This window comes from Hemicordylus capensis, chromosome 3 (assembly GCF_027244095.1).
Source record: "Hemicordylus capensis ecotype Gifberg chromosome 3, rHemCap1.1.pri, whole genome shotgun sequence".
Classification (NCBI taxonomy): Eukaryota; Metazoa; Chordata; class Lepidosauria; order Squamata; family Cordylidae; genus Hemicordylus; species Hemicordylus capensis.
In genome coordinates, this window is record NC_069659.1 from 40334425 (window position 1) to 40361064 (window position 26640).

General features: G+C 42.6%; 1 protein-coding gene across 1 annotated transcript; it reads right to left on the bottom strand.

Moving 5' to 3' along the window:
- Positions 1–4843: 4843 nt before the first annotated feature.
- On the bottom strand, positions 4844–14247 carry HMGB1 (high mobility group box 1). Its single transcript, XM_053308803.1, has 5 exons — positions 14085–14247; positions 9440–9601; positions 9116–9261; positions 8716–8890; positions 4844–6699 (listed from the first exon to the last, which is right to left on the bottom strand). The coding sequence occupies exons 2-5, from the start codon at positions 9587–9589 to the stop codon at positions 6526–6528; spliced, it is 645 nt and encodes a 214-aa protein (XP_053164778.1). The 5' UTR covers positions 9590–9601; positions 14085–14247; the 3' UTR covers positions 4844–6525.
- Between the last annotated feature and the right edge of the window lie 12393 nt (positions 14248–26640).

The following is a 26640-nucleotide window of genomic DNA, read 5'->3' on the forward strand; positions in this document are numbered from 1 at the left end:
CGTCTCCTATTATTAATCTGTAAGCTACATGAAAATACGTCCCTAAGAGTTCGTTGTAGTGCACGGGGTCACTTATCTGCTGAAATCCACACACATAAAGGAGTCAGACAGGGGTGTATTTTAGCCTGTCTTGTTTAACATCTATATTAACTCTATAGTAACCCATATGAATGCTCCTTCTATTCATCCGCCCAAACTGGCACATAAACATATATCAATTTTGCTGTATGCCGATGACATGGTTCTCCTGTCACTGACTCGTCGGCCTAAGGCGGGCACTTGCATCACTCAGCTCTTTTTGTGCAGAGGAGGCCATTGAGGTAAACTATCAGAAGACTAAAGTACTGGTATTTGCCAAACGCCCTAAGCCCCATGCATGGAAAATGAATGGTCAATTAATTGAACAAGTTAAAATATTTAAATATCTTGGTATAGTTTTTCATGCTTTGGGAGGCCATCAGGCCCACCTGAACTATGCTATATAGAATGCCCAAAAATTGGCCAACTCAATTAGATCTTTTTACTTCACGAAGGGCGCTGCATATATACCTGCTGCCATTAAACTCTTCGCAGCTGAAGTACACCCACAGCTTATGTATGGTGCACACTTGGGCCCTTTTTGCAATTTTTCACCTCTGGAGACCATACAGATGAAATTCCTTAGATCCATATTCCAGGTCCCAAACAGTGTTTCAAATGCTGCTATTAGATGGGAGGCAGGCCTTTATACTTTGGAATCGGTTTATTGGAAATGTATTTTCCTATTCTGGTTAAAATTGAAGTTCGTACAAGGGGGATTAGTCCCTCTCACTATGACCAACTCCTTTGATTCGAAATGGAAACGGTCAATCAAAATAAAATCTCAATTTTATGGGATCCCACTTGAAGAACTTGCTAGGATGGGCTTTACCACAGCTATGAAGGTCATTAAACAGCGAATAATCGATACTGACCTACAGGTTGAAGCCTCCAAAATACCTAGAGATCTGTATATAGGTAACCAGCTCTACAATCTTAAGCCCGCTGATTACCTAAGTAACATAACATTTCCTAAATTTAGGCGTGCCTTGACTCTCGCACGTCTTTATGTTCTTCCAACAGCTGTTCTTAAGGGAAGGTTCAAGGGGACTCCTTACTCATCGCGCCTCTGCCCTTGTGGCTCAGGTGCTATTGAGTCTACTGCACATTTTATTCTTTACTGTGACCTCTACAGGGATGCCTGTTTAGATTTTATTTCACCCTGGTTGAAGTCTTTTCCTGGCCACTCAGATGACTTTTATCTTGATTTATTATTGTCTAAATTTGATATTATGAGTACTAATTCTGTGGCCAAGTTTTGTTATATTGCATGCAAGTTGCGTATTGCCATTTTATGATGTCTTTTTCTTTTCTTTTCTTTTTGTTCTGGTTGTTGATCGAAATAAAAGCTGACTGACTGATACAGTGGGCATAACAGAAACATGGTGGAAAATGAGAACCAGTGGGACACTGTTGTCCCTGGATATAAACTCTATAGAAAGGACAGGGAGGGGTGCCTTGGAGGTGGAATAGTACTGTATGTTAAAGAAGGGATAGAATCTAACAAGGTGGAAAACCTAGGTGGACTGGAGTCCTCCACAGAAACCCTGTGGGTGACAATACAAGGCCTGAAAGGGAACGTGCTACTGGGGATGTGCTATCGCCTTCCGGATCAAAACACTGATAGTGACTTGGTTGCAGGAGGAAATCAGGGAGGCGTCAAGGAGAGGCAGAGTTGTAATAATGGGTGACTTCAATTACCCACACATAGACTGGGTAAATCCACAGTTAGGTAATGACAAAGAGGTCCAATTTCTAGATATGCTGAATGACTGTGCCCTAGAACAGTTGGTCTTGGAACCGAGAGAAGGTGGCCTTTGACTTAATCCCGAGTGGCACCCAGGACCTGGTGCGTGATGTCAGTGTCATCGACCCTTTAGGGCAGGGGTGGGGAACCTTGGCCCTCCAGCTGTTTTTGAACTACAACTCCCACCATCCAATTGTGGCTGGGGATGATGGGAGTTGTAGTTCAACAACAGCTGGAGGGCCAAGGTTCCCCACCCCTGCTTTAGGGAACAGTGACCATAGTGCCATCAAATTCAGCATACATGTGGGGAGAGAATCACCACGGAGGTCTAACACAGACATTTTAAATTTGAGAAAAGGAAACTTCTCCATAATGAGGAGTATGGTGAAAAGAAAGCTGAAAGGGAAAATCAGGAGAGTCATTTCGCTCCAGAGTGCCTGGAGTTTACTCAAAACCACAATACTAGAAGCCCAGTTAGATTGTATACCCAAAAGGAGGAAAGGTACCACTAAGTCCAGGAAGATGCCAGCATAGATAACAGGTAATGTCAAGGAAGCCATAAAAGGGAAGAAGACTTCCTTCCGAAATTGGAAGGCCTGCCCAAATGAGGAGAACAGAAAGGAACACAAACTCTGCAAAAGAAATGCAAGGCAACAATAAGGGAGGTAAAAAGAGAGTTTGAGGAACATTTAGTTAAAAGCATTAAGGGGAATAACAAAAACTTATTTAGATACATCAGAAGCAGGAAACTTGCCAGGGAGGCAGTTAGACCATTAGACAATGAGTGAAAGGGATTATTACGGAGGATATGGAAGTTGCAGGGAAGCTAAATGAGTTCTTTGCATCCATCTTCATGGGAGATGATACTGAGCATATACCTGTTCCTGAAACAGGCTTTTTAGGGATGGAAACTAAAGAACAGAGTCAGACAGAAGTGACGAAAGATGATGTTCTACACTGTCTGGAAAAACTGAAAACTAACAAATCGCCAGGGCCGGATGGCATCCATCCAAGAGTCCTCAACGCAAGTGTGAAATTGCCGACCTCCTTGCTAAAATATATAAATTATCCCTGCAATCAGGCTCTGTGCCAGAGGACTGGAACTTTCTTTCTTTCGCATATTTCTATACTGCCCAAAACGCAAGTTCTCTGGGCAGTAAGGGATCGAAGGGCAATCAGCAAAATTACAGGCCAGTTAGCTTAACGACCATTCCAGGCAAATGGATGGAAAGCATCCTCAAGGATAAAATTGTAACGCACATAGAACAGGCCCTGCTGGGAGTGAACCAGCTTGGCTTCTGCAAAGGGAAATCTTGCCTCACCAACCTTTTGGAGTTCTTTGAGAGTGTCAACAAGTGTGTGGATCAAGGTGTTCCAGCGGACGTAGGTATACCTGGACTTCCGAAAAGCTTTTGACCAAGTTCCTTATCAAAGACTCCTGAGGAAACTTAGTGGTCATGGGATAAGGGGACAAGTACATGTGAGGACTGCTAACTGGTTGAAAGACAGGAAACAGAGGGTAGGCATAAATGGAGAGTTTTCACAATGGAGGGAAGAAGGGGGGGTGTCCTTCAGGGATCTGTACTGGGACTGGTGCTTTTTAATTTATTCATAAATGATCTAGAAGCAGGGGCAAGCAGTGATGTGGCCAAATTTGCAGATGATACCAAATTCTTTAGGTAGTGAAATCCAAGACAGATTGTGAGCAGCTCCAAAAGGATCTCTCCAAACTGGGTGAGTGGGCAATAAAAAGGCAAATGCAGTTCAGTGTTGGCAAGTGTAAAGTGATGCACATTGGGACGAAAAATCCCAACTTCAAGTATACACTGATGGGATCTGAGCTGTCGGCGACTAACCAGGAGATGGATCTTGCTATTGTGGTGGACAGCTCATTGAAAGTGTCAGCCTAATGTACAGCAGCTGTGGAAAAGGCCAATTCCATGCTAGGGATCATTAGGAAGGGGATTGATAATAAAACTGCTAATATTATAATGTCCTTATACAGAACGATGGTGCAGCCACACCTGGAGTAGTGTACAATTCTGGTCACATCTAAAAAAAGGACATTGTCAAACTGGAAAAGGTGCAGAAGAGGGCAACCAAGATGATCAGGGGCCTAGAGTACCTTTCTTATGAGGCAAGGCTACAACATCTGGGGCTTTTTAGTTTAGAAAAAAAGACAACTGCCAGGAGACATGATAGAGGTCTATAAAATCATGCAGTGTGGAGAAAGTGGATAAATTCTTCTCCCTCTCACATAACACTGGAACCAGGGGTCACACCATGAATGATTGCCAGGAAATCTAGGACCAACAAACAGAAGTAATTTTTCATACAACACATAACTGATTTGTGGAATTCTCTGCTAGATGTGGGGACAGCCAGCAACCTGGATGGCTTTAAGAGTGGTTTGGATAACTTCATGGAGAGGTCTATCATCAGCTGTTAGTTGGAGGGCTATAGGCCACCTCCAGCCTCAAAAGTAAGATTAAGGCTGCTGCAATGGTGCAGTGGGAAAATGACTTGACTATCAAGCCAGAGGTTGCCAGCTCAAATCCCCACTGTTTCCCAGACTATGGAAACACATATATCGAGCAGCAGCGATATAGGAAGATGCGGAAAGGCATCACCCCATACTTTGTGCAAGGAGGCAATGGTGAACCCCTCCTAGATTCTACCAAAGACAACCACAGGGCTCTATGGTCACCAGGAGTCAACAGCATACTTATAGGAATAATTAAGGAGATCTCCAAGTTCTTTGCACAGCAGGTTTACACTTGGGCAGTACAGCTCATTACTGTGACTTTTTCTTTTGAAATACCTCTATAATATTCTGCATGTTCATGAAGAGTGCAATTGCATTTGAAATTACTGTGAAGCGTTTCAACTCTCATAAGATTTTTTTTTTAAATGAAATATTTTCCAAATATTTCTTAATTTTAAAGATCAAATTGGGGGGGCTTGAAACTTAAGTGTACCAAGGAAGAACATTTAAGTAAACTCATTTAACTAAATATATAAAACCTCTGTAATTATTATTTTATTAGTATCAACCAGGAAATCAGATGTTCCGTATTCTCCTGAGGTTATACATAACCAAATGCAAATTGAAGTAAGAATCTTAAAAGTCAAAATTGTATAACAAAACAATACTCCATCAAAAAAGTGTGTAAAATTACAAGAATGCTATCTTTAAACACTGGTACTTGAAAACCATAATTTTATAACTACAGATTTGCCAATCAATCCCCAAATTATTCTGCAGGTAAACATTAAAGAATTGCCAGCTTTTTTACTGAATATGCAAAACTTTTTAACTTTGGTTTTCAAAGCAACCTAAATTTATCATCAAATTAGAGATCACTGGAATACCATATTAATTTCACACCTAAACAGAAAAGGGGGGGGGGTAATTTCCCATACAGCTATTAACTTACAAAATGGGCAAACATCAAGAATGTGTTATAAAAGACTAACAGAAAAAAAATACATCTTATTTTAGTTTGAGACAATATAAAATTTTGAAAATGGGCTAAAACTAGAATGAATGGAAAGCATGAATTTATACAGAACAATGGTACCACATATAGAAAACAAGCGAAGTAAAAATTTTCCTGTGGGGCATTTACTACCAGGACAGCTCATGGTATAAAGCCCACAATCATCACTTGACATGGCATCCTAAAAGGATTACAGTAATTAAACATTTAACATTACCTGCTTAGGGTACACTCACCTCTGTGTTCAGGTATTTGCAAACAACTCCTATTACCAGCCAATGGAGTCATACATGTAAATTCTTCACAGATAAAAATGAGAATATACGCTCTCATTGGTCCTCCAAGGACACTAATTTGAAGTTATTTCCCCCCCTGGAAGTATTCCATGCCACAGAACTGAATTCTATACTTCACAACCCTCCAAGACTGGTAAATTTACACAACTCAGTAGAATATTGTATGTAGCAAAAGCTGAGCAAACACAGATTGGCTTAAAACAGTTGTGTGTGTTGTTTTTTTAAAGAGTGTGGCCTTACATTTAAAAAAAAGTTGCTTTGCATATGCCTATATAGATTTCCTACCCTATGTAGGGCATGTAAATCAAAGCTAATTATATGAAGAGACAAAAATTGTAATGTTGATGTGATCCCAAGAGGGCATAACAAAGGATGAGCTCTCTACAGGAAGGGGGGGGGGGACAGGGAGCGGGAATTGTCTTTACAAGGGGACCTATTAAATGGACAATACTTTTTTTTTTTAATTGCATTTACTTAGAAGCAATCAGAATGTCAACAGCTACAACTTTTTTCTTTCTTCAATTACAGAGTGGTATTTCGTTAACAGAACAACTATTATTTTTATTACCCGGAGACAAATGAAGATGAATAATGAACTACATCCCCATGTATAACTAATCTGTGCTGTGCACCAACAAGAAACCTGCTTTAAACTTCCATGCCAATTTACAACCCCCATACTGTACTAGGCAATGTTAGTGGCTACCGAAATACCACTAAAAGACAGGGCTACCTAAAGACACATTCGGTAGTGTGTGAACTATACAAAAAAAAAAGGACACTGTACAGTTTAAAAACAAATCTTACACAGCCTTATCTTTCAATTTTTTTCTCTTTAAAAGGAGTGGGTTGTGTACAGGGGGGTTAAATGCTTTTATAGACAAGAAAGTGATCTATGAGAGGCTTATTCATCATCATCCTCTTCATCTTCCTCCTCTTCCTCCTCCTCTTCATCTTCATCCTCCTCATCGTCATCGTCATCATCATCTTCCTCTTCCTTTTTCTTGCTCTTCTCAGGCTTAGGGGCTATTTTTTTGGCTGGCTCAGGCTTTCCTTTAGCCCGGTATGCAGCAACATCCTCAGGAGAAGGAGAAAAAGAATTAGAGTTAGTATGTTTGGCATGGATTTCCAGATGTGTATAGTAGTGTAAGGATTCACATATACTTCAGCAAAAATGCACACAACTCATATTTGACAAAACTATAATTCAAAAAACTTGTTGCATTGCAGCCTAATATTTCTACTATTACATCTCAGTAAGATACGTTATGAAAAATTCTACATAGTAGCCCATTAAAAGATTTCATAGACTTCAGTTAAAGAGTAGACAGTGCCACCTTCAGCATGCAATGTCTTACTTTTTTTTTTCCTTTTACAACACTCAATACACCAAACCTCAAACTTAAGGAATTAGTTTTCAGGTAAGTTTAGCCTGTGGTCCTACTGTATAAAATTAGGCACTGTGAAGTCGATACCGACTTGACAGCAATCAATCAATCAAGTTTAACCACATGAAAGACATTTTCTTAAAGAAAAAGCCAGAATACTTGTCAGTTCCAAGCAGATTTTTATCTGTTACTTACCCTAAGTTTTCAAATATTAAGTGGCACAATAGACTGAATCAGGGTTCTATTTACTTTGGTGCAAAGCCATGGTGCGATCAGCTGGACCTTTCCCAGCACTGGACTATGGAGTCAGGCTGTCTATATAATAGTTTAGGTCATATACTTAGTAGTTTCAATGTAATATGTCAACTATAATTGGCATCATGCCCTACATTTTGTATCACCTCCCAAATGTAGAGATATGCAAGTTAAGTAGATGCCCCTTTCAAATACTCAAATAGCCTGATCCTTTCCTGATCAGTTTCTAAGTATTTTATTTGGAAAGCACCTATTGTGGCTAAACTAACCTGAAAACCAATTCCTAAGTTTGAGGTTTGGTGTATTGAATCTTGTATGCAAGTTTTAAAAAAAGGGGGGGGGGAGACTGTCATTGGATGCTGAAGGTGGCACTGTCTACTCTTTAACTGAGGTCTATGAAATCTTCTTTGCTCACCAGACTCAACTGAGTGCCTGTGTACAGACTATACACACCACAGTATGTGTCCTTCCATATAATCAATACAAGTATATGAAGTTGAACCAGATACAGGTGGGACCTGGTTATCTTCAGTTTCATCACTCACAGTTCCGCATATCCGCGGCTGAAAAAATAGAGGACAAGCCTCATCAACCACGGTAAAGGGTTTTGTGTATCCCAAAACTTTTTTTGGTGGAGGAAGAGCACTCCCTGGTGCGGCCAACTCCAAGGGCAGTGCTTACACCTTGCACTCCTTGGAGAACAGGTCCTCCTCACTGGCCAGGGTTTCCTTATATACTACTGCCCATCGCCTTCACAAGTCTCACAAGACCCGGGGCTCCATCCAAATCCTGTGCTCAGATCTCATGAGACTTGCGAAGCCTGTGGGTGGGGGACCCTGCACCCAGCAATCCCATGTTCTGAGGGGATGTCACGTTCATACCGACCTCTGTTGCGGGGAGAGGAGCTAGTGCTCAATGATGCTAGTCAGCCTCCGATGGCCCCTTGGGAGAAAGGCCAGTGCTCCTTTCCTTCTCCACACCCCCATGCTTTTTTGGCTCTTAACCCTCAGATTTCCAGTGACTTAACTTCCTGTCATCCACAGTGGCAGGCGAGAACCCAACCCCTCTGGCTACAGAACAGCTTTTACATGGACACTGTACCAATACAAACTGTTTGGAAATATGGGTGTTAATATTAACATATTACTAGTGCTTAAGTTGAATTCACCTGGATGATTGATGGTCATGTTTTTCTTATGAATACCATCACTACAGCTTTTCAGTATTACAGCTTCCAAACACACCTGCAAGTATTTTACTGACAGGTTTCTGTTTTGTTTTTAACACACACCGACTCACTCACTCTAAAGTGTTGGGTGAGACATAAGAAAGGGCCCTGGCACTACTTAACACCACAAAGGTGATGTAAGCATACATATGACTTCACTTCTTTAAACATTAAATCCCAGGCATAACTAAACTAATAATCGAAAATGCTATCTGGAATTTACCTTTTCATATTTCTCCTTCAGTTTAGCAGCCTTCTTTTCAAAAGGTTGCTTATCATCTGCAGCAGTACCATTCCACATCTCTCCAAGTTTCTTTGCAACATCCCCAATAGAAAGGCCAGGATGCTCGCCTTTGATTTTTGGACGAAACTCAGAGCAGAACAAAAAAAATGCTGAACTGAAAAATAAATGTACAAACATTTAGAATGTAAAGGTTAAACTACTGCACTATGCATAGCAAGTCTGGGAACTTTTAGAACTACCTCCAAAAGTACTTTATAACAAAACACAGACCAATACAAATAAAATGCAGTGAAATGCTAACTCCCCCACTGTTAATCTTCTGGATGTGTATCAGTGCAACACGGCTATACAATACATGCTAACCAGAAAAACTACTCACGGAGGCCTCTTTGGTGCATTTGGGTCCTTGAACTTCTTTTTTGATTCTCCTTTAGGTGGTATGTAATTTTTCATTTCTCTTTCATAACGAACCTTGTCACCTCTTGCCATTTCTTCAAACTTCCCTTTCTCCTTAGCAGACATAGTCTATAAATAATTAATTATATGAGTGCTCAATTCAAGATTATAGTCAATTTTCTTTTGGAATGTTATATTTCATTAGAAAGCTTAGTTATTGACCCTCTAACAAATAACTACTTGTAAATTGCACTTTATCTAGGTATTGACTATACTATCGGTTTGAAAAAACAAGAAGAATGTTTACCTTCCACCTTTCTGAACATTTTTTTGAGAACTCTGAGAAGTTCACTGAAGCGTCTGGGTGTTTCTTCTTGTGCTCTTCCCGGCAAGTTTGCACAAAGAAGGCATATGAGGACATTTTACCTCTTGGCTTTTTAGGATCACCTTTGCCCATTTTTGATGATTCCTGAAAAACAAAGTGAAGACCTTGGACTTGAACTAATTTTGGTTTCCATAGTGTATGGTAGCATATCATCTTTCTCTGTATTAACTAATTGGGAACTTTCACTGAAAAACAGTATTATAATAGTATCAATAAATCAAAGTTGATTAAAAATTGGTCAAACTAACATTCTGAGCTATGTACTTTAGTACTTTTAAGCTACATACTTTAGCTTCCTTCTTGGACAACTAAGCAACCAATAAACACACAGATTGCAAATCTGCATGAAGCATGTGAACTTGATAACATTACAGGTTGAGTATCCCTAATCCAGAAAGCTCCAAAATCTGGAAACCACCATGGCGTCCGCCTGCAGCACTGACTCACCATTATTTTCACATGAAATCTGAATTTCATCTCTATCTAAAATGCCATGTTTGAGTCTAACATGACCAGCAACATTATTGCATTGAAAATTTTCTCACGATTAGTTTTCATTACATTTACAACTACCTGTAGTTATCATAAATTCAATGCTTATTTGTTTTATACTTTAAATAAAACCTAAAAAACAACAACACAGTGTACAGTAACCTTTCGTGTTTAGACTTGGATCCCATACCCAAAGTAGCTCATTACAGTATGCAAATATTCCAAAATCCGGAAAAGTCCGAAAACAAGAACACTTCTAGTCCCAAGCAGTTCAGATAAGGGATACTCAACCTGTACTTGAGTATTTAATTTGAATAATTAACACCAGAAGGTAAAACTTAAGGAAAAGGTTATTAACAGTTGCCATAGCCATATTATTTGCATTTATACACCGTTCTGGGACCTCAGGGTGGTGTATTTGCAGGTAAGTAGATATGCTGCTGAAGATGCTACTACCCTACAGTTCTCACCTACAAAAGTTTGACTATTACATGTTTGACCCTTTTTTAAAAAACCAATGTGAGAACAGAACCAGAACATTCTGGACTAGGAACAATCAGAGGGAAAGTTATGTTAAATATCCAGTTAGTTTAACCTAATTTATCTTCCCCAGTTTGCAAGTCTTGCATATATATATACCTATAAAACTTATGTTTAGCAAGACCTGCACAAAACTGACATAAGGCAGTAGATGAATGTATTTTGTAAACACTATTGTTAGCAAGAAAGAGCACTAGAACTTGTGAGTTTTCTTCATTTACTTTCTTATTTAAAGCTATGCTGCAAAGCAGATTCTGCTCAGTTGACACCAATAGAAAAATCCTTGTGCGCAGCAATGGCTTATGCACAGGCACAGATACACACACACACCCCTCAACAGATGGTAGGCAGTCAGCTCTGACAACACCAATCACCTGTTTGGTGACAAAAGGGGACTGATTCCTGGCCTCCTCCTGTGATTGGTGCTGTCAACACTGACACACCAACCATCTGCTAGGGGAAATGCACACACCCTGCCAACACAGTATGGATCACTGTGTGTTCAGCCCAGATACTGGATTTGGTGTTCCAAATGCTGTATAACATACTTTCATGCGCATGGGACACATTGTGTTAAGGAGATCCTGCTTCTGTATTTAGGTTGTCTTTCACAGACTGGGATACATAACTACACATACTTCTATAAAGTGCTGTAGCATCCAAGTCCCCATTGTAGTATGGGCAATAGTTTTACTTCGTAATTTGATGATCTGATGAAACAGGCCTCTGTTTACAAAACCTCAAGCCACAACAGTTAGCTTCTAAGGTGCCAGAGCACTTGCTTTTGCAGACTAAGGGCTAACACACAAAATTCTTTTCCGAGCCATTTTGAAAACAAATTGATTTTCTTTTTGCCCTATCAAATCCCCTGACTCTCAGCTGTGTGAATGTTTACAGTAAAGCTCAGTTTCTAAAACACCTGTGGGACGGGGCAGGGGGAGAAAGAAAACAGAGGGGAGACCCACAACTTACACATGGGTTTTCTAGACAGTGAACAAACATGTTCCCCCAACTAACTGCCATTTGGCAATTTAAACCAAGCTGACAGAATTGGGGGGGAGTGGTTAATCTGAAGGGAGGGGAAGACTCCCCAGAAAAGAAAACCCTAACCTAGCTATTCTTCTGGAATGTATCAAATTAAATACTCTACTCATATTTCAAAGACCTCAAATGCTTTTCTTTAGGATTACCAAACTTTGTTGAGATCTGCTCTTTTTTGCCTAAAAATTGCTAGATCAACTTTTCCTTAAGTGCTTCATGGTTGTCCAAGAAAGTTTCTCTACAAGTTGCACAACTTGACTAAGGAAATGTGCACAACCCTAGCTAGCGTTGTCACAGAAAGCAAAATTTCCTATCACTTTGGCACGTGAACAGAAAAGGATTTGCGCTCTCTGACTAAACATCTCCAGTCTAAAGATTCTGTCAAGTAAACAAGAATCAAAAGCCAAGAACTGCTCATGCCGTCGATGGAGGGTCGAGGGGGCTCCCACTCAGAATTAAGGAGGGTTGGTCAATAGGGCTATCTTGATACGGGCAAATGATAGGAAAAGAAACAGGGATGTATAGATTTAAAACATGCTATAAAACGAATCCTAGGACTCTATAATGTGCAAGTGAGTTTTATTTTAAGATGTTCATCCCATTATTTAAACTTTTCTTCCATGACAATACATTTTAAAAGTCAAGTGCTTTTAAAAAGATTTTTTTAACCTTTCACACCCCAAATACTGTACCCCAGCAGCGCTTTAATAAGAACTTTATTCGCATTAATAATTATGGGTCCACTTTTTGTGAAGTGTCAAAAAAAAAAAAAAAAAGAGTACAACTTCCTAGTCTTTTTTTGTTTAAGCACACAGCACAAGTACATAATACTTAATCTAATCATGTGTCAAGGGGCTGCTTTTCTAGCTTGTCGAGGAAACACCGAGTCCTCAGCGTCTCGTCCCCCTAATGTGCTGCTGCTGCCATGAGCCGAGTACAGGAGCGCTGGCTGCAAAGGCTGTTCTGCGGCGCTTCCCTTTCCCAGGGCGAAAAGCGCCTGACTCAAAGCCTATCTATAGAGCGAGAGCGGTACAGAGCCGGGATCCTCGTCAACCTCTCCGTGCTTCCTTCCCTATGTACGGAGGAATTTCACAATGGCGCAGGCTCCTGCCTAAGAAGGTCACCAGCGGCGGCAGCGATTCTCCTTCCATTTTGTGCGAACGCCTTGCTGATGAGAGAAAGTCCCCCTGAAATGTGCGCCGCGGCCGCTCGGTTGTGGGGAGAGAGCCGCGCCTTCGGCGGGTGCGCCGGACCCCGAGCCTGCTTCCCCAGCCATAGCCATACAGCGCAGCCTCCCCCGGCATATAGGCTTTGCAGCGCTCGCTCGGCCGTTTCTCGGAATGGCCGCTGCTGCTCATAGAGAATATGGCTCCTTCCTTCCTTCCTTCCCTTTGTGCGTGTGTGTGTGTGTGTGTGTGTACACCCTGGCGCATACACTCAGCCATTACAGGCAATGGGGGGGGAGGAAAAAGAAGAGCATTTCTTCTCCACTAAAAGCTCCTTTAAATAAATATTTTTTAAAAAAAGTGGGAGCAAAAAGCCCCTCGTAGCCAGTCGCCGTCCTGGACTTTAAAAGAGGTGGTGGGGGGGGAGAGGGCCGCCGCCACAGCAGCCCTTCTGCCTACCCAGGGCGAAAAGGCGCCTTGAAAAAGTTCCCCTGAACTGCGCCCCCGCCCGACGCCTCCCCTCCAGCCAGGCTCCGCTCCTCGCCTTGTTTTCTCTCTCTCTCTCTCCCCCTCCACACGGCTCTAGTCAGCCATATTACAGCGAGCGCAGCAGCAGCAGCAGCTCCCCAAGTGATTTATCGCCCCAAGGCCAACGACGCCCTGAGAGGCTCCCGCAATCCCGCCCCGCGGCCGAGGGAAGGGCCCCCCCCCGCGGCCCCCACCCAAGCCGCGGCCCCCGGCGTGGGGTGTGTGTGTGTGTGTGTCAAAGCCCGGCTCTTGCCCGCTCGCGGACTCTCTTGCTGCAGCAGCAGCAGCAATGGGGCTGTATGGCAATGCTGTGCTATGTAAGCGGCTTATTAACCACGCTCAGCCCGCTTTCCCCCCTCCCTCCCCGGCGCGTTTCCACACACACCCAGGTCGCCGGGCCGAACCGGATCAAGCACACACGGCCGCCTTTTACATGTATAGGGCCACTCCAGAGGAAGCGGATAGTGAAATATATAAGGGCACGACGAAGGGGGCTTCCCCGGCGTTTATAGTGCTCCTGCGCCCACTTCCCAAACTCGCCAGTTTTGTGGGGTTTAATTTTTTTCCCCCTGTTCTTGGGCACACTTTCGCTGCTTCCCCGCGCCCAAGGAAACGCTGGGAAAAGTGTTTTAGCCCCAGCCTGATTCCTTCTTTTTTTCCCCCTCCCCCGGCGCGCGCTTTGTGTCTCTATGAGGAGCGGATCCTACCCCGAGCCCCCAGTGCTCCCTCCAGTCTCTTGAGCTTCGGCCTCGCAAGTCACCCCCCCCCTGCGCTCCCCGTGGCCCCAGCATGATACTCACCTCTTGTCACACTCTCGAGTCCTCGAAACCTCCGTTCACAAGCCACAAACACGCGCACTGGCCACCAAGGCTGCCTAGATCTCGTATCTAGCCCAATGCACTGCAATGGCTGTGAGCGGGATCGATACGCAGCCTCCTCACTCTCTCGGAGCTGGTAACATTACTCTCAACACAGCTCTCTCCCCATTGGCTACCGCCAAGGCAGGCGCAACGCTGATTGGAGGAGCGGCTCCCATTGTCCTGACCAGAGAAGGGTGCCGATTGGGCACGGCGGGAGACACGTCACTGGGGATTGAAAGGGCGCGCAAATATAAAACTAAGTGAAAGAGAGATGGCTGAGGCGGGATGTACGGCTGAGGCTGAAACTAGTGCTGTACTGCTGTGTATGAAGAGAGCGGCTCATAGGCAATCACATAGCTCTGTGCATAGGCAAGAGGAGGGTCGTTGCTTTAGCCACGCAGTCATTCCCACCTCCAAGCAAGCATGTTCGTAGCCTGTATAAAGGGTTCTAAAACCACATCCCACGCCGATCTAGTCCTCGCTCCTAAGGACAGAAAAGATAATTGAAGGAACGTTAAAGAATTTCTAATTCAAGTTTAACTACCCATAGACCCGAAACAGTCCTAACAGGTCAATTAAACACAGCTGATACTCTATCCCAGCAAATAAGTGATGTCTAGGACAATAGTCATAGGAGAGCTAGTCCCATTTTCTGTATGAATAAACTGAGGTACAAGGAGGACTTTAGAGTTTTATGCACTGATGATCGGTGGGAGGCTCCTATAAATGAAACATATTGTTGCCATCAGCCCCTTGATTTAATGCTTTTTAAATACTGCTTTTTACAATATCACAGCACAGGTGTTTAGAATGAAGCATAACGTCACCAGTGAAGGAACACTGTAACTGAAATGCCTGGATTTTAGATTTTCATAATTTGCTTTTACAGGAATAGGTTAGGAATGGAAGTCAAGAACCAATTATGGTATTAATAATCCTGTTGAGATCATTGTAAACCGACAGGTTTAAACAAATATAGATGGGGAAAACTGCATTATAATAAAGCTATAGCTCCATGGGTATTAACTCTTCTCAGATCTTCTTATTCATTCAAGCTTTCTAAGCACACAGCCCCATTCCTGACAGGCATAAAGGGGAATATGCAGACAGGATTTTGCTCAATAAGTAAACCTGCTCCTTTACTCTGAGTCAAGGGGCGCAAGGGCACCACGGAAACTGACCAGTGCCACTTATTTTATTAAATAAACTGATTTTAAACATGTGGATTTTTATTTCAATTTTTGCTATTTCTCACTGATGAACTCTAAACAAACCACTAAAACTCAGTCCACCTCAACATTTCTAACCATGACAGGGCTGCACAACTTCAGCCATCCATCTGCTGTTGGAATATAACTCCCATCATCTCCAGTCACAGTGGCCAATAGTTAGGGATTATTGGAGTTGTAGTCAACAGCTGGGGGACCAAAACTGGCCCTGAATTATGGGACTGGACTCAAGTTACTTCAGATTCTGTTGCACCAAGTATTAGTGAACATCTAATATTTTACCTTAACTATTCCAACTTCAGTTTACTCCTGTTTCTGTGTGCTAAATTAAATTAACATTCAAAAACTATTCACTATGTGTGTCATGACAGTTTAGAGACAAAGCCAGTAGTACTGGTATGGACTCTCCATGGTATTTGGGCAATCCAAACATTGCAATCCCTGTGTGTGACTACTCAAAGCATTTTTAACTTTTCTATAACCATAATTATTATTATTATTATTATTATTATTATTATACATTTATATCCCGCTCTTCCTCCAAGGAGCCCAGAGTACTACATACTTCTCTTTCACAACAACCCTGTGAAGTAGGTTAGGCTGAGAGAGAAGTGACTGGCCCAGAGTCACCCAGCTAATTTCATGGCTGAATGGGGATTTGAACTCGGGTCTCCCCGGTCCTAGTCCAGCACTCTAAACACTATACCATTCTGGCTGGAAACTTGGCCCTTCAGCTGAAATCAGTGGTGGAGCTTTCAGACTAAACACACACATATTGCACAATGAGGCAAAAAACTGATTCATGCACAAATAACAGTTGTCACAACAAAGTGCAGATATTTAACTAAGAGATATGACATCTCTCAATATTGTTGTAAAATTATGTATTCTGATTAATAAACTTGGATTACTTCTTCTGCAACAAAAATGAGTACTTTCCCTTCAAACTATTAGCCTCCTGGATAAGGGCCATCTCCCACATTTGACACACATAATGTTGAGAAACACACAACTCCAACTTGGAATACTTTGTAACTTCTAGACAGAAATTCTAGCCCCAGATACTGTTTGCAGCTGTGTTTCAAAGACCCAATGCTGTGATACAGAATTTTCAAAACAAGATGTCTGCCATGTTAAACTGCTTCCTGAGGGTAAACATTCATTTTCATCTTAGAACTAACAATATGAAGCATGTACATCTAGAAGATATGCACCACTGTACTCAGCAGGACATACCAATGAGTAGCATAGACAGGATTATGTGGGAAATGTTCACAAATATTTTCAATATCTTTAAAGAAGCCTCTGCATCTGTGATAGTGTTCAGAGTGCTGCAAGACCAAGATAATTTGCTTGTAACTGTTGTGTGCTTAGAGACAAACTCTATCCAGTTGCACTTACAAGCTGGAGATACTGGCCATAACTGGCTGGGTCTTCCAGACTTATCTTTCAGTAAATTGCTGTAGCAGCCTTTGCCATTATGTGGGGCTGCAGGAATAGCAAGACGTCAAATAATTCTGTCCTATTAATATTTACTCAGAGACAAGTCTCAAAAAATTCAGTGAGATTTACTGCTACATATTTATTATTATTATTATTGTTGTTGTTATTATTATTATTATTATTATTATTATTCTCTTGTTTACACAGTCAGACAGGTGTTATTGACTGGTTTGTTTTATCCAGTCATCGAGTCCTTCCCAAGGACCTAGGATGGCTGAATTTTATTGTCAATGTTGTTGTTATTGTTGTTATTATTTATAAACCGCCCCATCCAGAGGCTCTGGGCGGTGTACAACAACTTTGTAAAAGACATAAAAACACACAATTCCAAACACAGTGCTAAAAACAATATTAAAACAATACAAAAACATTACAATAGCCGGCCAAAAACAGCTCTCTTTGACCTAGTATTTGCTATATGGCCTGCTAAATGCCCTCAGCAGGCCTGCCCAACAGCTAAACTCAGCATACTACAGGTGAAACTCGGAAAATTAGAATATTGTGCAAAAGTCCATTAATTTCAGTAATGCAAATTAAAAGGTGAAACTGATATATGAGACAGACGCATTACATGCAAAGCGAGATAAGTCAAGCCTTAATTTGTTATAATTGTGATGATCATGGCGTACAGCTCATGAAAACCCCAAATCCACAATCTCAGAAAATTAGAATATTACATGGAACCAAGAAGACAAGGATTGAAGAATAGAACAATATCGGACCTCTGAAAAGTATAAGCATGCATATGTATTCAGTACTTGGGTTGGGCCCCTTTTGCAGCAATTACTGCCTCAATGCGGCGTGGCATGGATGCTATCAGCCTGTGGCACTGATGAGGTATTATGGAAGACCAGGATGCTTCATTAGCGGCCTTCAGCAATTCTGCATTGTTTGGTCTCATGTCTCTCATCCTTCTCTTGGCAATGCCCCATAGATTCTCTATGGGGTCAGGTCAGGCGAGTTTGCTGGCCAATCAAGCACAGTACACTGTATACTTTTCGGAGGTCCGATATTGTTCTATTCTTCAATCCTTGTCTTCTTGGTTCCATGTAATATTCTAATTTTCTGAGATTGTGGATTTGGGGTTTTCATGAGCTGTACGCCATGATCATCACAATTATAACAAATTAAGGCTTGACTTATCTCGCTTTGCATGTAATGCGTCTGTCTCATATATCAGTTTCACCTTTTAATTTGCATTACTGAAATTAATGGACTTTTGCACAATATTCTAATTTTCCGAGTTTCACCTGTATGTCCGTATATTGTGGCGATCACAAGCTAGAATGGAAGCAATCGCTTGTTAATAATAATAATAATAATAATAATAATAATAATAATAAATGATAATCAACATAAGGAAAGTCCTAGGATTCGTTTTAGCTGTGCAGTTAAATAATGCTAGATTTTTCACAAAATCTAAGTGCTACAGGAAGAGCCAGTAAGAGAACAAAGTGCAGGTGGTGGGTGGTTTTAATCCAATGACAAGGTATTCCGTATACAAAAATTAATCATAATATCGGCATCATTTAAATCAGGGCTGCATAACTTTGGCCTTCCTGAAGATGTTGGCCTACTGTTCCCATGATCCCCAACTATAGATCACTCTGGGGATGATGGGAATTGTTTGGAGGGCTAGCTGGAGAGCCCAAGATGTGCAGCCCTGATTTGAATCAAGACCAACAGCTTGCCTACAGAGCAAGGTGGCACAATGACACATATAGAACTAAAAGGTGGGGTATAACTGCTCAAAATTTAAATTCTAAAATGGAATACCCCACTTTTCCCACTATAATAGTCCTCAAGGCTGCACACAACTCCAAATAATATCAAAACAAATGCCACACGTAAAATTGATTAAGCAAGGGAAACAACAGTCATCCATATCAATAAAGTAATTTCGGGAAATTAAATATTAAATTGGTGTTAAAATTTCAGGCAAACAGGACAGACTTAGGGCTAAAACTACATATGTCATTATTATGTCACCATGTAGTGAGTTGACTTGCCTTTATCCTCAAACAGCAGCTGTGCAGGGCTGCATTTTAGATCAGGATTGCAACAAGGAAATATTTGACCCTTTACTTCTGAGCTGTTTCCACACCAAAGATCCCCCCTCACTGACTACTTACACCCCAAATTGCAATTTGCTGCAATGAAGGGGAGGGGGACTTTTAGCAGGAAAACAACATGGAAGTAAAGGGTTAAATACCCCACTTTCTACACTACATTCTCAATCACCGCCTAGCATATCTATCTATTTATTTATCACATTTATATAGTGCCCAAAACACGAGTTCTCTGGGCGGTTTACAAGACAATAAAAACCAATAAAAAGATTAACACATTAAAATTTAAAATGTTAAAACTATTAAAAACAATTAAAACACAGTTAAAACAATGTCTGATTAAAAGCCTGAGTGAACAAATGTGTCTTGACTGCCTTTTTATAAGTTGTAAGACTACTATTTGGGAGTAAAGGCAAGCTGCTAACAGCACAATAACATTTTAAACGTTAGATTTAGCTTAGTCCTTAGCCTGGCATCTAAAAGAGAGAATAATGATAGCATCAGGTGATCGTCCCTGAGGACGAAATTCCACAACCACCAAAATAAGATGTCCAGCCTAACTTCTGAAGGTGGGGGCACCTAGTGAAAGCCCTGATACACAGAGGCGCTCTTACCCCTGGACTTTGGGGTCGAAGTACAGGGCCTCCACACCCCCTGGCTCCCCAAATCCTCTTTAGTCTGTTCTGGGTGGTGTGGTTGCCATGCTGTGCTGCCAGCCCACGCTGCGCCAGGCAGCCAAGTGTGATTGTGACCTGTGCTGGGTGCTTTATTATTTATTATTATTATTATTTACATTTATAACCCGCTCTTCCTCCAAGGAGCCCAGAGCGGTGTACTGCATACTTAGGTTTCTCCTCACAACAACCCTGTGAAGTAGGTTAGGCTGAGAGCAGAGGCGTATCTAGGGGAAATAGCACCTAGGGCAAGCACTGAAATTGCGCCCCCTGTCCAAACATCTGACACCCATCTTTCAGATTACTTTACCATAATATCAGCTGAAAAATACAAGTCAAGCTCGTTAATCTTTTAATATTTCAAAAACTATTTAGCAGTGGACGTAGACAGACCAAAAAATGCTGGTGGGGGGGGAAATTCAGTATGCTAGGGCTCATGTAATACCCAAATACTATGTGGAGGTGTACTTGGAAAACTAAACAGAAGTGCCTGTCTAATTCTGTACTATGCACTGTAGCATCACTATTGTATAAGTTTTAAAAATGAATGGAGAATTTGACTTTTCCCAGATACTCTGAAAATAATTAAAGGATATGCAGAGTAAATTGTGTCACTGCTTGGAATATATTCTAGTATTTCAGAAAGACAGTTAAAATGAGAGAAAGAGAGCAAGAAACGCCCAGTGGGCCTTAATACTAAGGATTTCACACTGGTTCAAAGACAAACTCACCATTAATAGCCATATTATTAAGACATCACATTTAACTCACTTATCACAAGAGCAAAGTAAGAGCAAATGAATACAATCCTAGCTCATAAGCTTCAGCTCAGTATGCACAAGCCCTGATTCTCTGTACATACTGCTATCTGAATATGTGTACAGTGTCTTATATTATATTAATTTAAAAAAATAAAATAACTGTAGCCCCTTCAAGTGGCTTCCTGAAGGCCGTGGGGGAGTCTGAAAAGATTCCTCCTCCCCCCTCTGTCCTCTAGGGCCTTGCAGGGACCATATGAGCATGTGTGGTGGCCATTTTTTAAAATAATTTTTTCCAAAAAAAATGGCCGCTCAAAACAAAATGTCTACCATGCATGCTCAAATGGCCTCTGCAAGACCTGGCATGGCCTAGGGCATCACAGAGGCCATTTGAACATGTGCAGTGGCCATTTTGTTTTTGGTGGCCATTAAAAAAAAATTATTATTATTTTTTTTTAAAGTGGCACCCCCCTTCAAGTGGCGCCCTGCCTGCCGCACCCTAGATACACCCCTGGCTGAGAGAGAAGTGACTGGCCCAGAGTCACCCAGCAAGCATCATGGCTGAATGGGGATTTGAACTTGGGTCTCCGCAGTCCTAGTCCAGCACTCTAACCACTACACCATGTTGGCTTTTTAGAGAGAAAGGAGGGGATGGAGAAAGAAATACGTGAGATGGGAATATGTTAAGTTGTGTATTGAAATGTTTCTGCTAATGCATATTTGCATAAATATACCTGTTTTATATTCTTACGTTCTTGTGAGTTCAGTTGCTGTTTCTGTCCTCGAGAACCCACATGTTAAAAATACTGTATGTGTCATGGTGTGTGTGTGTGTGTGGGGGGATGCTTAACATGCGGGGGGGTGGGGTGGGGTGGCAACTCCAAAGCCTTTAGGTCCAACCTGAAAAATTACCTATGTGTACCTCTGCTGATACACATTTCAATTGTGTATCAGGCCTATCTCCTATAGACCCTTTATATCATTTATGCTTTATATCATTTATGCTTTATAGATAATAAATACCAGCACTTTGAATTGTGATTGTAAACAAACTGGAAACACATGATGATAGCTACATACTGTAAAGATCGGTTCATTATAGCACATCCTGTTTACCTGGCTGCAATGTTCTCAACCAACTCAAGTTTCCAGACACTTTTCAAAGGAAGCCCCTGGATAACATAGCTTAATTAAGGTTTGATGTTACCAAAGCATAGATAGTGGTGACTAAAATGTGTCATTGCAGAAAAAGAAGCAGCTGGTACACTAACCAAAGTTGGCGGAAGGCACTTTGTGCTACAAACAAGTACATCCCATAAGGAAAGCTGGATCGAAACCCCCACCCCCAAAACTACAATTTTAAAATATAAAGGGAGTGAAGCTCCATCCAGTATAAGTCAAATACCATCTTCATGTGGTCAGACCATAGATGGAGTCTCCATCCATGGTCTGATGAATCATCTGCCCAGGGGCGTAGCTAGGGGAGAGGGGGCCCGTGTTCATCCCTCTCTTGGGTGGCCCCCCATAGTGAGGGAGACAATGCAGAAAATAGGGAGGGATGGAGCTGGAGGACCCTCAGGAGCTGGGGGCCCCGTATTCTTTGAACCCTTTCGTTCAATTATAGCTACGCCCCTGCATCTGCCAGCTAGCAAGGTGCTCCTTGGAGTGGAGTTGGGTGGGCCATTCCTATAATAAGGAGTTTGCCTTCAGAGTCCTTTCCCAGAGCAGTGCTCTCAGTCTCGAGGATCGATTCCTGCGGGCTTGCCTCATTGAAGGCCAGGTAGAACTTGCACTGCTCTACTCTGTGTGCCTCACCAAGGCAGGGCCAAACACTCCACATGGCTGTCCGAAGATGGAAGCTTTGCCAAGCAAGGCTTGCAGAGTTTAAAGCTTATCCGAGCAGCCATAGGATGCGCGGACCCGGAGGGGTGGGGAGTGGGGGAATCAAAGGCAAATAAAAACTACACAAATCAATCACATCTGTTCTGCCTGGATTAAGCTTCAGTTTAATCAGTTCAGCCCTGTTACCAGCTACACTTATTCTACCTGGCTCCAAGGAGCCTCCCTGTTGGCTTGCATCTCCAGGCTTGGAGATTGCACTTTGTATATGCTCAGGTGCTGTACCGCAATGTGAGCTCTCAGTTTATGGTACACGTGGGGACAGGTCGCTTAGTTGGCAGTGGGCTAGTTGCCCCTGAATTTGGCTGCAAACAAAGCAAATTGGAACGCCCTCTCCCCAGATGGGAGGCCCAGCTAAGTAAACTCAAGAGTTAACTACATCGGGTTAACCTTCAAGGACACCCTGTACTTGGAGTGAACCACCTCACTCCCCTCCTTTCACAGGAGATAACACAACTTGCTAATTACCCAATCTTACCAAGCTGGGAGAAAACAGATAAGAAGGTGAAGTATTTTTCTCCCCATCACAAAGGAAATGAGTCAGTGATGTGGGTTAGAGGTGTACCCACTGAAATTATTGATAGGACTATTGGAGAGCCCATCCTGACACGGATATTCTTTCACACACCTGCATATTCTGATTTCATCATAAACAGTCTTACTTTGGGGGCAACAAGCTGAAACTTAATCCAGATAAGACGGAAGTGCTCTGGGTTGGTAAAATGGATTGTCCAAGTAGTGAGGCAAATCTGCTCTTGGACGGGGTCACACGCCCTCCGAAAGACAAAGTCCGCAGCTTGGGGGTGCTTCTGGACCCAACGATGTCCTTGGACACACAGGTGGCAGCGGTGTGCAAAAGTGCCTTTTACTAGCTATGGCTGGTGCACCAGCTGCGACCCTACTTGGAGAACTCGGACCTGGCCTCAGTCACTCATGCATTGGTAATGTCCAGATTGGACTACTGCAATGCACTCTACGTGGGGCTGTCCTTGAAGATGGTTCAGAAGCTTCAGCTGGTTCAGAATGCTGCCACAAGGATGCTCATGGGTGCAAATCACTTCATGAGTATTACACCCATCCTGTGTCAGCTTCATTGGCTACCAGTCTGCTTCCAGGCTAGATTCAAGGTGCTGGTATTGACCTTTAAAGCTCTACATGGCTTGGGGCCGGAGTACCTTCGGACCGCATTGACCCGTATGAACCTGCCCGGGCCCTCTGCCCGTCATCTCAGGCCCTGCTCATGGTCCTGCCACTAACAGAGATCCGATTGGCGGGGACTGGAGACAGGGCCTTCTTGGTTGTGGCCTCTCGGCTTTGGAACACCCTCCCTGAAGAGCTTCACCATGCTTCCTCTCTCAGTGTTTTTAAGAAACAACTAAAAACACGTCTTTTAAAAGAGGCTTTTTAATGTTTCACCTGTTGTATATATCTGGTAGGTTCTTCAGTCTTTAGTTTTTATAATTCTTAGTTTTTAGCTTTAAGATTTTAATTTGGAATTTTAAAAGCTAATTTTGATTGTGGATTTAGCTTGGATTTTTAACGTTTAATTTGGTTAATTTTATTAGTTTGATTTTATAATGTAACTGTTTTATAAATGCTGTGAGCTGCCTCGAGCAGTAATGTACTGGAGGGGCGGGGTATAAATGTTTTAAATAAATAAATAATACTTGCAAAAGGCACATCCCCATTGTTACATTCAGGAAAGAATGATCAGAAACAATGCTTTCCGAACCAGCCTGTCTGGGCTCTCCTATTCAGCAAAGCATTACAATAGGAATGTGCCCACAAGGCACGTTCTGGGATATAAGTATCCCCAGCTCCATGACCCAGTGCGCTTCCTCGCGTATTAACACTTGAGACTCCACTGCAACAGCGCTGCATGCTTCCTTGTATACTCCACCATGTGCTATACTTGGGACTCCAACCAGCAACCTCCACTCTCCCTCGTATGCTTAGGACTCCATACGCTTAGCATTCCATAGGCTCCCTTGCAACCTCAAAAGGGCTTGAAATCACTACCTGGATCGGTTCTTGTGCCAATCCACCCAGCTTACCTAGCAGGCATAGGAAGCTGGACCCCCAGAGGAGCCATCCTTGTGGGCATCACTCCTTACAGTATACTAATCTTTGCAACCCTCCTACTCTCTACCTCACGTGAATCTCCAGCTGCTTGAGGCCCCGCTGCCTAGAGACAGGAGCAGTATAGCGGTTGTCCAGATCCCAGGACCCCAATCTATAACTTCTTTTCAAACCTTCCCCTTCCCCCTCTCATAGCATCTTCCTCTTGCCCACCTGGGAAACTTACACAATTAGACTTTAAGCTAAAATGCCTCATTGTAGTTGGTTTATTTAGAAACTTACTTTATTGCTCTTTAAGTTAGGAACATAGGAAACTGCCATATACTGAGTCAGACCATTGGTCTATCTAGCTCAGTATTGTCTTCACAGACTGCCAGCAGCTTCTCCAAGGTTGCAGGCAGGAATCTCTCTCAGCCCTATCTTGGAGAAGCCAGGGAGGGAACTTGAAACCTTCTGCTTTTCCCAGAGCAGCTTCATCCCCTGAGGGGAATATCTTGCAGTGCCCACACATCAAGTCTCGCATTCATATGCAACCAGGGCAGACCCTGCTTAACTATGGGGACAAGTCATGCTTGCTACCACAAGACCAGCTCTCCTCTCCTTGTATACTCCACCATGTGCTATACTTGGGACTCCAACCAGCAACCTCCACTCTCCCTCATTTATACATTTATACCCCGCCCCACCAGTACATTACTGCTCGAGGCAGCTCACAGCATTTATAAAGTTAGAAACGCCTCATGTAGTTAAATTGCTTAGTAACATATTTTTATTGATCTAACCATTCTCTTCCTGTATCCCCCTTATTTAAAATAAATTCTTCTTTTAATTTTGGAACTATATCCTTGTCTCAAATCCAGTTATTTCTTGAGTCCAAACGTTTGCACAAATTAAAAGTGGTGGAACTGACCCCTTTAAAAGCTAATTCCCCACACAAGCTGGAACATTGTGGGTACCCACCAATCACCCCTGGGTCAGTTTCATTAACAGCCTCCATCCTGCCCATTACTGACTTCATGACAAGGCTATTTTCTGTGTTATTTCCAAACTAAATATCATCAAGTTTGGTACCAAACAACCAAATGTAAGTATTTCCCTTTCCCACAGTTTTCTCATTCACCCTGCTCCTCCAGCTCCCTTACAGGTTTGTACTTTCAGCTCTTATAGGAGAGTTTCCCCTTTAGCTATTTCTCAGTAGTTATCCGACTGTCCAGTCACACTAAAGATGTCTGTGCATGCGCAGACCACATTTTGGAACCTTCCAGCACTAACCAGTTTTGGCAGTAACCCCACCCTTCTGTTCTTTTAGTAACAGAAGTGCTTACCCACTCAATCCCTCAGTCTTTTTTCCGACTGCCACAGCAGCATTGGAGAATCTTCCTTGTCACTTTTTGCACATGAGAGACTCTTTAAAAAAATATCTTTCTTATCCCATTTATTAGTTGTTTTTCTTCCTTTCTGTCCTCTCATTTTTTCTGCCATTTGATTTGCGTAGTTTTTATTTGCCTTCGGTCTCACCCCCCCTCCCCTCATGTCTGCAAAGTCTATGGCTTCTCGGATAAGCTTTAAACTCTGTAAGCCTTGCTCGGCAAAGCTTCCATCTTCAGATGGCCACATGGAGTATTTGGTTCTGCTTTGGTGAGGCACACAAATTAGAGCAGTACAAGTTCTACCTGGCCTTCAGCGAGGCAAGCCCACAGGAATCGGTCCTCGAGACTGAGAGCACTGCTCTGGGAAAGGACTCTGCAGGCAAACTTCTTATTACAGGAGTGGCTCACCCACCTCCACTCCAAGGAGCACCTTGCTGGCTCCTCCAGCATGCAATCATTGGAGCCTTCGGAAGGGCTCATACCCGACATGATGCAGCCGGCTTTGCTGGTACCCAAGCTCAGTCATGCCCATGTTCCATTGAAGGAACAACAGTTACCAGTGCTCCTGAACCAGAGGGCTGCCTCCATCCCATCGGGCAATTCTGCAAAGCCCCACAAGAAGGATAAGCCTGTCTTGGTATTGGGAGACAGGCTTATCCTCAGGAGTGCAAGAAAAAGAAAAAAATGCTTGCCACTAAGCCCGATCAGAAAACAGCCACGGTTTCAGTGGTGACTTCCCCCATCCTTGCAGCCCCCTCGGATTCGGAGGAGGAGCTCAGATCTGATGACGGGCCCGTTTCAGATGCGGAGGATAGCACAGACTGGGAACCAGATGCCTATCGCAAGTCCGATGAGGACTTGGAATCCCCTGATAGAGATCATCATAGTAGGATTTCCAGCACAGACAGGCAGCGT

Bases quoted from the DNA above. Each gene is read 5' to 3' on its own strand.
- HMGB1 (XM_053308803.1), bottom strand. From the start codon at position 9,589: ATGGGCAAAGGTGATCCTAAAAAGCCAAGAGGTAAAATGTCCTCATAT. The intron at 9,262-9,439 runs GTAAACATTCTT...AATTATTTATAG, and splicing joins AATGTTCAGAAAGGTGGAAG to ACTATGTCTGCTAAGGAGAA. The intron at 6,700-8,715 runs GTAAATTCCAGA...CCTTCTCCTGAG, and splicing joins TGAAGGAGAAATATGAAAAG to GATGTTGCTGCATACCGGGC.